At 32.4% G+C, this 9,799-nt stretch overlaps 1 protein-coding gene across 2 annotated transcripts; it reads left to right on the top strand.

The window, feature by feature from the left end:
- The first annotated feature begins 482 nt into the window (after window positions 1-482).
- LOC124910789 (phosphoinositide phosphatase SAC2) lies at window positions 483-9,255 on the top strand. 2 transcript variants are annotated; one of them, XM_047451467.1, is made up of 17 exons: window positions 483-624; window positions 970-1,099; window positions 1,586-1,790; window positions 1,879-2,044; window positions 2,716-2,938; window positions 3,302-3,378; window positions 3,658-3,845; window positions 3,914-4,011; window positions 4,120-4,253; window positions 4,346-4,474; window positions 5,410-5,767; window positions 5,970-6,091; window positions 6,550-6,666; window positions 7,050-7,241; window positions 7,344-7,511; window positions 8,630-8,732; window positions 8,808-9,255. In XM_047451467.1, the coding sequence occupies exons 2-17, from the start codon at window positions 1,004-1,006 to the stop codon at window positions 8,880-8,882; spliced, it is 2,451 nt and encodes an 816-aa protein (XP_047307423.1). In that variant the 5' UTR covers window positions 483-624; window positions 970-1,003; the 3' UTR covers window positions 8,883-9,255. The 2 variants fall into 2 exon arrangements, with proteins under 2 accessions (XP_047307423.1, XP_047307424.1); XM_047451468.1 differs by lacking the exon at window positions 483-624 and having other exon boundaries at window positions 667-1,099; window positions 7,365-7,511.
- The last annotated feature ends 544 nt before the right edge of the window (window positions 9,256-9,799 follow it).

Below are 9,799 nucleotides of genomic sequence, written 5' to 3'. Positions count from 1 at the left end.
TGTATTCAAGTTCACTAGAAGAATGAATATTTATACGTACAAAATTATTTTTTTCTAAACTTTATACCAAATGTAGAGGAAGATCAATATTTTTTCAAAAATAAAAATAATTAACGAGATTCATTTGTTATGGCTTCCAATTTGATTGGTTTTCGAATAAAAGTTGGTACACGTACCTAACGTATTAATCAAGTTAATATTTCTAATTCGTTAAAACTTGTATAACATAAACGAGATTTTCTCGTCGACGTTGTTTCGTTTGTTTTCATTATTCTTTTTGCGTTTTTATAATTTAAACTATGCATGAATTTAAAAAAATGTTCAATTTTTTTTAACAAGTGGCAAGTGACCAAGTAGTCATATATAAAAGGAGTAAAATTCGACATTTTAGAGAATTTCAAGTTTTTATTTATTTTTTCTTTTAATTTTATTTTTATGTGGACGCAGTCGCCGTATAGCGGGGCTTCATCTTCTTCTTCTTCTTCCCTCGATCTAAGGCCAGATTATCTCTCTTCTTCATCCTTTCTCTCTCTATAAATCTCTGTAAACCGCTACTTCACCTGCGTTTTCCGTACCATTTCCTCCACATTCTTCGCTTAAATCTCACTCTGTTTTGCAATATCTGTATGTTTCTGTATCTATCTTCAATTTTCTCTTATTATTCTTCATATTCTTCTTCTCTGAACATCACATCACATCAACTGCTTTCGTACTTCAATTTTGGCTGAACAGTGAAGATCATTCTTTCATAATTCGTTTATTTGTTTCAATATTAAGCTTTGAAGTTACTACGGAATCAGTCTAGTTGCTTTTTCTTTCATTTTTTCTGTTTCCTACTATTATTGTATAGTCGATTATTTGTAAATACACTTGAAAGAAGAGCGGCGACCTTTGAAGAATATAATGAATTTTATAGGCGGTGCCGCATCGGCTTTGACCGGACGATCTATCTCTTGTATGTTTTTATAGTATTAACCGGGCTTTAGGCTCGGGAAGAGTAACCATGGGAACAGAGAATGTGAAGCGGACGTTGACCGAAGAGGAAGCGAAGGAGAGGTCTTATTATCTGCAAAAATTCAGGCTATATGAAACTCGTTCGGTATATCTTCTGGATCTCTTTTCTTTTTCTAAAATTTCAATTTCCTTGATCTCCAGAATTGAGTTATGTAGTTAGTTGTCTGCTTGGATAAAAGAATTCGTTGTTGTATTAGTTTTTCTAGGTTGCAATTGTGAAAATTAGTAGATTCATATTGATGATACTTTCTTAATTTTCTAATAAAGTCTACAATTGATTGATTAGATGACTCTTTTCTTTTGTCTACTTCTGATGCTTTCCACATATGTAGAGAACTCTGATTATTTCCATGGATCTATAGTTCACCTTAATTAATCCTCAATAGCAAAATTTTCTGAGAAATAGAACATATGCTTGGTTGTGCCTTGCCTAATATACATTCTTTAATGTGTTGGATAACTGTCCATAATTATGTTACAATGAAATAACCTATGAATAGTTATTCTCATTTGAACAACATCACATATTTATGATTTTTTTTTTTTTTGTTTACATGAAATGTTCAAACAGAATTTCTATATGATTGGACGTGATAAGAACAGAAATGTTTGGAGGGTTTTGAAGATAGACAGGCTAGATTCTTCGGAGCTAAACATTCATGAAGATTCTACAATCTACTCTCAAATTGAATGCTATGATTTGCTGAGACGAATACATGAAGGAAACAAGAAAACTGGTGGCCTTAAGTTTGTTACCACGTGTTATGGAATTGTTGGTATGCATATATGCTAGATCTGTTTATTATTAAAATTGGCTTCTTTTGTTTGTAGGATATCTCATTTTCCTTTATCTATTGGCTTTAGGGATCATAAAATTCTTGGGACCTTATTACATGTTGCTTATAACAAAAAGAAGGAAGATTGGCATAATCTGCGGTCATGCAATATATGAGATTACCAAGAGACAGATGATTCCAATTCCAAATTCTACTGCGCGGTCCAAAATGGATTTTTCTAAGAATGAGAACAGGTCTTTTGTTGATTATGCATGTAAATATGATATGTCCTTGGTACTTCTAAAGGAAACATTATCAAAATAGTGGTGTGAACATTTATCACTTTGTATCACATGAGATTTATCCTTCCAGTGTAGCTATTTTTCGTGATTTAGGTCTTTTGGACAAATAGTCATGAGTTTGGATATCATCTTTTGCTAATATACGACTGTGCTCTGTGGAGGTAATCCCTTCACCATTTTTGAGGACACACCCTTCAGAGTTGTATCATTTGGCCAGTTGAGATTTTATTCTATATTTTTGTATGTGTATTATATTTTATTACATACAGAGGTAATAGAGGAAATTTGTCTATGAATTATCTAGGTGAATGAATATTAGCAATTGTATGGATCCTCTTTAGTTATTGATGTTATTCTATAGAGAATATTTCCAGTTTTATCTGCAAATGCACAGGGAACAAAATATTGCTGTTGTGATGTTAATCAGTGACACAAGGTATTGTTGGGGGGGTTCAGGGGGGGAATATTTCTACTTTCTCTTAAATAATTTAATTTGTTCTTTCTTTTATCCTATCTTCTTAGTTATAAATTCTTAGATCTTATGTTCATCTCATATTTTCTCTTGAATAAATGTGGTACTTGTTCTAATTTTTCTTCCACCATCTTTTTGGTTGATAAAACAGATACAAGAAGCTTCTATTCTCAGTGGATCTCACTAAGGACTTCTATTTTAGCTACTCCTATCACGTGATGCAAAGTCTTCAGAGGAACTTATGTAATCATGAGTCAGGGAACTCACTGTACGAAACAATGTTCGTGTGGAATGGATTTTTAACCCGGGGCATCCGCAATCAACTGAAGAATACTCTTTGGACTGTTCCATTAGTTTATGGCTTCTTTAAACAGGTATCAGTGGGTTTGCATATTTATTATCATGTATAGCTTATTTATTTATTAACGGGATGATTTAGTTTTTTTTTTCCCTTTATTAATTGATTAAGCAATTTTTAGTTACTCATTGTCACTTATATTACTTGACACAACAGTTTCCTTACCCACATACCTATGTATAATCAACCTTCCTATTTTCCTTTTCTTAATTTTAAGTGAAATTTCTTTTGGTTTTCCTCGTATTTCAATTTTCACGAGGTATGTTGAACAATTTTTTATCAGTGATGAATTTTCCGTAAAACAATTTTGCACCTTCTTTTGAAATCGTTTATGGTTTCTCCTCGGAGATATTGTAATATTTTCATCTTCATATGTCAGGTCAAGCTTTCATTATGTGGAAAGGACTTCATACTGACCCTTATGGCTAGAAGATCACGTCATTATGCTGGCACGAGGTTTTGATTTCTTCATATATCTAGAAGTATTTGGCTTTGTATTTGATAAATCATGCAATCTCTCAGTCCCAGAAGTTGGTGTCTTTTGGTTTAGCTTTTTGCTTCTTTTATCACCAATGATGAAGTTGCTTTATTGAAATGTTACTTGATTATGCTGAGAAATTATTGTGCAATAAGTTAGAAACGAATGTATATTAAATGATGAATATTATTTGTCCAGCTCCTATCTCATTTTTTCTGTATGCTAGGACTTATTATAGCTTTAACTTCTTTGGTCAGGTATTTGAAACGAGGTGTTAATGAGAAGGGTCGAGTTGCCAATGATGTTGAGACAGAACAAATTGTGATTGAAGACGCTCCAGAAGGGTGCCCAACAAAAATTAGCTCTATTGTACAAATCCGGGGATCAATCCCCCTTTTCTGGTCTCAAGAAACTTCAAGATTGAACATCAAACCAGACATTATATGTATGACTACTTTGACATTTAGAGCTAATAATCTCCGGTCACATGATTCTGAATTTTTTTATATGCAGTGTCAAGGAAAGACTTGAATTACGAAGCCACAAGACTCCACTTTGAGAATCTTGTCAAAAGATATGGAAAGCCTATTATCATATTGAATTTAATTAAGGTGTGTCGTCTTTCTTTATTCATTCATTACATTAAAAACATAAAATCTTACCCTTCAGTCATAGTCTCTAGATCACACTCTTTGGGTTAAATAACTTTTGAACTACAGAGGCATGAGAAGAAACCTCGAGAATCTGTTCTCCGCACGGAGTTTGCTAATGCTATTGAATCCATCAACAAAGATTTAGCAGGGGAGAGTCGTCTAAAGTTCCTTCACTGGGACCTTAGCAAACACTCAAAGAAGTATGGTCTTATATATATACATATATCTGTGTGTGTTGTAGTAACATGATTTATAATGCATATCTGACCTTTTCTTCATTTTGTGCTTTCAGAAAAGCAACAGATGCTCTGTGGCAATTGGGTAAAGTGGCTTCAAATGCCCTGAATCTAACTGGAATCTTTTATTGTCAAATGACACCAACTTCTGGGACTGAGAGATTGCAAAATTATTCATGCATGGAGTAAGTTTATTGCATAAAGATCTTATTGTCTAAGGCATGGAATATCATGTTTCTCTTTTCATTAAGGCCTTGTTTGATCTAGGTTTATTTGAATAACCAAGTAGTTATTTCCAAATAACCTTGTTTGATGTAGGTTATTGGTCTAAAAAGACATTAGGAGTATAAATATATAATGAAATAATAACTTTTTAATAGAGGGTAGGTTTATGATTTGAATGATGTGATTCATGAGTAGCTGGTTGGTTGGATAGTGGATTATTTGGAATCAAAGCAGACATTGTTCCAAATAAGCCATCAAACAAGTCCCATGATTATATGGTGCTATCAAATCCATACATTGTTTGAAATGACAACTTCTGATTCTAGTTCTGAATAGCAGATTTAGCCAGGGGTTTGCCTTGGTCGATAAAACCTTACCATGTTTCACATAAGTATTCCAGTAGGGAAATATTACAATTAAGGTAATTTTTTAGCATTTAATAGGCTTGTACTTACCCTATGGCACATTTTCTAGGAGGATATTGGAGAAGATATATGCTTAAGTGAATTATACATATTTTGGTGCATGTGTTCTTCATTGCAAGATCTAAACTGCAATTTGTATATTTTATTATCCATTCAAAGCGACCAATTAACGTTCTTCATCTCTTTGTGCGAGAGACGGGTGAACTTTAACTAAGAGTGTATATAAATTTGTTTCTTCAAGCAGATGCTCTCTTTTATATGTTCGTATAAGGCAAAATAAAAAGTTTCAAACAAGAAAAGGAATCCAGGAATAGTTGAAAAGGAAAATAAATATTTTGTAACCCTTTTCTATGCATGCATTATTGAACTAGACTGTGCAATTAAATCTAATTAATGGGACTCGTGTTGGATTTTGTTTCTTTCTTGCCACTGTCTTCTCTTTTAACGCATAAAAACAAAAAATGATGCAGGGAAGGCAACTCCGAAGTTGGCGTCGTACAAAATGTTTACGAAATCGATAACTCATCTGGTATGGAATCCAGAGGAGGAGACAATATAAGCACAGTGTCAGGGAACTATCTTGTGAAACAAGTCACACTTCAAAAAGGTGTTCTGAGGACCAACTGTATAGATTGCTTAGATCGCACAAATGTTGCCCAGTATGCTTTTGGACTGATGGCTCTCGGGCATCAGCTACAGGCCATTGGAATCAGTGATGACCTCGTTCTAGATTTAGATACTCCTTTGGCAGATGATTTGATGACTGTTTATGAGTCCATGGGTGATACTCTTGCACTACAATACGGCGGCTCTGCAGCACACAACAAGGTAACTCATATATATGCTTTAGGTGCTTGAAGATATTTTTACTGTATATGCATGAGAAGTCGATGTTTATCATAAATAAATCAATGAATATGTTACTTTGTACTGTATACTTTCTTATTCTTTCTCTCTAATTGCTTTTTTTCCCCTTATTCTTTCTCCTTGTTACTCAGTTTCTTAGTATTGCATTTCTTAAACTGACCAGATTTTCTCGGAGAGAAGGGGACAATGGAGAGCAGCAACACAGTCCCAGGAGCTTTTTAGAACACTTCAGCGGTATTATAGTAATGCCTACATGGATGCTGTAAAACAAGATGCCATTAATGTGTGAGTTGTTACTCTTTACTTAATATCTCTTCAATTGCTTATAGCGCTTCTATTTGCTTCTCGTTCCCCTTGTTCTTTTTCAAATTTATGCATTTTTTTTCATCTGGATCATGATCGAGAAAATTTACAATTGTCATATGTTATGTTAACCAAACGTCACGATGATGGGGAAAATAATCTGGATCGTGATTAGAAAATCTCTCTTTATAAAATGTTGCAAAAAGACTTATAGTTTTGATTATATTACTGTAATTTGGATCATGCATCACAAAAAGAAATTATACGCAAACGAAAAAATATTATAGTTTTAGCTAGATGGTGACAAAATACCAATTTTCAAGTTGGCTCATTAATGTTTTTTCTAAGTTGGGACTGAAAAATGTGATTACTTGGTTTTTATTTTTATTATCTTTTATAGTGTGTAGTACCCTGTCTTATATATGACAATGGTTTATTAGGTTCTTGGGATATTTCCAGCCCCAGTTAGATAAACCAGCTTTATGGGAACTGGACTCAGATCAACATTACAGTATTGGGAGGCAAAGCTTCAACATCTCTGATGGAACTGCTGCAAGGTATGAATGTGGTGATAGACTGATGGCTGTGTCATTGAATTGTGTTGATGTTTGAACTATTTTAGACGAATGACGTTGAAAATTGAAATAACTATTCTTTTTTTCTAAAAAAGAAAGAAAAATACCCATCTTTTACCCCCACCCCAGCTTATATAGTAAAAAGATTTACTTCTTTTATGTTAGCGCTTATAATTCTATCCAGAAATAAATTAACAGATTTGTTTTTACGACAGTCCCATTATTTGGAAACACTTTAAGCGAAAGATTAATCAGTATCTTTTCCTAGAATCTTCAGCCTTGTTTATCCTGGGGTATTTGAATAAACAACTATGCAATGATAGATTGGATTTAATGTCCATATTCGTCTTCCTCTACTTGTTCAGGTCATTCATAAAGCGGTCACTTTCTGATGGTAATATTTTATGTGAAACCGACTCGGCTATTGAGGCATCTATTGTTGGGGAGTCGCAAGATCTTTGCCAGCATTTGGTGAATGTACCTGAAGGTGGTAACATTGGTTTATCAGAATCATCTCCAGAAATCTCAACTTGTGAAGCTGATTTATCTTGTCCTAGGTGACTGAATATTTATTTTCCTTTTAGTTCTAAATGAATGTTATTTCTTGAATTTTATTGTCTTCTTATTTTATATATATATATTTTACCTGTTCATCTTAGGTATGTGCCTTCAATGTCAAGGAGACGACTTTTCCCAGATGTTCAGCTGGACCCGAATATAGAAGTTGATAACATCAGTTTGGATGAACAGTCTAATTGCTCAAATTTCCTGGATATGGATTGGCTTTCTTCGTCTGGAAACTCATGTGAGGAGGATACATTTGAAAAGTAAGTTATTTGCAGTATTGTGTGCTTTCAATAGTTTGACTTAAACCTATAATTAATCCCTCAAAAGTATTCCTCCATTTTGAAATACTCCCTTAAATTAATATATATATATATATATATATATATATATATATATATAAACCATTAAACTTAAAACCATTTTTAACCAATATAGAAAAAGCTGGATCATATCTTTTTTGTAGCATGATTTCAAAATTTACATAAACTTTTCGCCTATTTTCCTTTTATCTAATTCAATTACATCTTCCATACAAAATAATAGTTTCTAAATAACTTTATATGAGAGTCACGTAACACCATTTTTGCGAAACATTTAGTTTTCTTTATCACGCTAATACATATTTGAAAACTAGTATTTTGTCTCAATCATGATTAGGAATGGTAACGGGTACTCTGTCGCCCCCGATCGGGTCGGATAAATCTGGAACCAAAAGTTCGGTCAAAGTCGGGTCTGGTGCCAGGAACCGAAAAAATAGGGACAATCATTTTTTAAGATAAAGACTTTAATATTATATTTTTTTAACTTATTTAAAAAACATTCTTTTTATTATCATATTGTTCTTTTCTCAAATTTAGTGAGCACATATTTATTTGGATAATAGTTACCATCTCATTTAAAAAATGTTAACTTTTAAAACAAACAAATCCTTGTAAAAAAGGTTAATTTATAAAACAAACGGCTACTTTTATAAATACGGTTAAAATAAAACAAATTGTTAAAAAACAAAAATCGTTCTTAATAATAAATAAGTTCCTTGTAACTAATCGGGTCTTGATCGGAACCAATAATTTTGGGTCACTCGATTTTTCCCGCAATTTCGCCGTGCCTACTTTTGATCTGATTGAAAAAATTGTAAAAGTTATTTTTTCTTTTTGTTTGGTATAAAGATACTTTTGGGGATTATGATCATTTTACTTCTTGGAGTCCTTGCTTCATTTGCTATATATATATAATATTTAGTAACAAAACAATCCATATAATCTTATTTCTCTAAACAGGTGTTGACCTAAAAATAACAATTATTATTTTGATAGAAAGTGAAAACTGTGTCAAGTTTGGTACATTGAATTTGATTACATTCTTTGATTATTTTCAGATCAATAGATACTGGTGATGGTGTATCATCAGATAACATTATTCCTGCACCAACAAAACCAGAATCAACTGTTTCCGCAAGTGAATGTGGATCCTCAGGAAAGGTAAGAAAATTCTTGAATGACATATATCTAGTAGCGGAAATATAACTGAATATATAAGTGATCGCAACTTTGCAGAGTTCCAACTTTCTTACTGAATATTCTGATAACTTTATACAATGGGTTGTCTACGGGGAGATGCTATGGCCTTGAAGTTTTTGTATAAACGTGAAATAACTTCGTCGTCTTGCTATAGGGATCCATTTGGGAGAGGAAATCCTGAAAAGAAAGTGTAACTATTTATTAACATGGCGGTAATAATTAGAGAAATGAAATGAAATTCAGCCAACTGACAAGAGCTTTGAGCAGGGAAATGTGCAAGAAAATACAAGTTTTAAAAAAAAAATAGGCAGGAAAAGTTCTCTATTTGTTTATAGGAATGAAATGACAAATTTTTATTTATCCATGGTTTCAATTTTAACATTGTAAATATTTCTGATTGGATATCCTTATATACTGTTAACTTTCTCTTTTTTACCAAATTTATGTGTACAATTTTTTAAAGCCAAACTGGCTATGATTTATGGTCGTCCATTATTAATTATTGTAAATAATCACTACACTTAATACTATTTTATGGTGATTTTGTTCAATAATTGAATGAGCTTCAATACATGCTTAATGTTGCATAGGCTTTTCATGATCTATCTACCAATATAATTAAGTAAAATTCGATTTTCAATGATAATACAATGTTTGCATTAACATAGGGCCATGGGCCACTCTCCTCAAGAAAATGTTAACTAAACTTATAAATAATGTCGGAAACTTATAAATAAAGACAACCAAACTATTCAAGTAAGGTTTATAAACATATCAAACTTGTCAAAAACGTGTTAGACATATTAAAATGCGTTAAATGTGATAAAACGTGCCTAAATTGTAAAAAAAATGTATTAAACGTGTCAAAAATGTGAAAAACATGTCAAAAAAAGTGTTAAAACGTGTTAAGCGTGCAAAAACGAATTAAACGTGCCAAAAATACGTGAAATAGATGAAAACGTGTTAAACGTGCAAAAACATGTTAAGTGTGTAAAAACGTGTTAAGCGTGCAAAAATGTATTAAACGT

The sequence above is a fragment of the Impatiens glandulifera genome, chromosome 7 (assembly GCF_907164915.1).
Source record: "Impatiens glandulifera chromosome 7, dImpGla2.1, whole genome shotgun sequence".
Lineage (NCBI taxonomy): Eukaryota > Viridiplantae > Streptophyta > Magnoliopsida > Ericales > Balsaminaceae > Impatiens > Impatiens glandulifera.
This window is presented reverse-complemented; position numbering and strand designations above follow the sequence as displayed.

Bases quoted from the DNA above. Each gene is read 5' to 3' on its own strand.
- LOC124910789 (XM_047451467.1), top strand. From the start codon at position 1,004: ATGGGAACAGAGAATGTGAAGCGGACGTTGACCGAAGAGGAAGCGAAG. The intron at 2,939-3,301 runs GTATCAGTGGGT...TTCATATGTCAG, and splicing joins TTTATGGCTTCTTTAAACAG to GTCAAGCTTTCATTATGTGG. The intron at 3,379-3,657 runs GTTTTGATTTCT...TTCTTTGGTCAG, and splicing joins CGTCATTATGCTGGCACGAG to GTATTTGAAACGAGGTGTTA.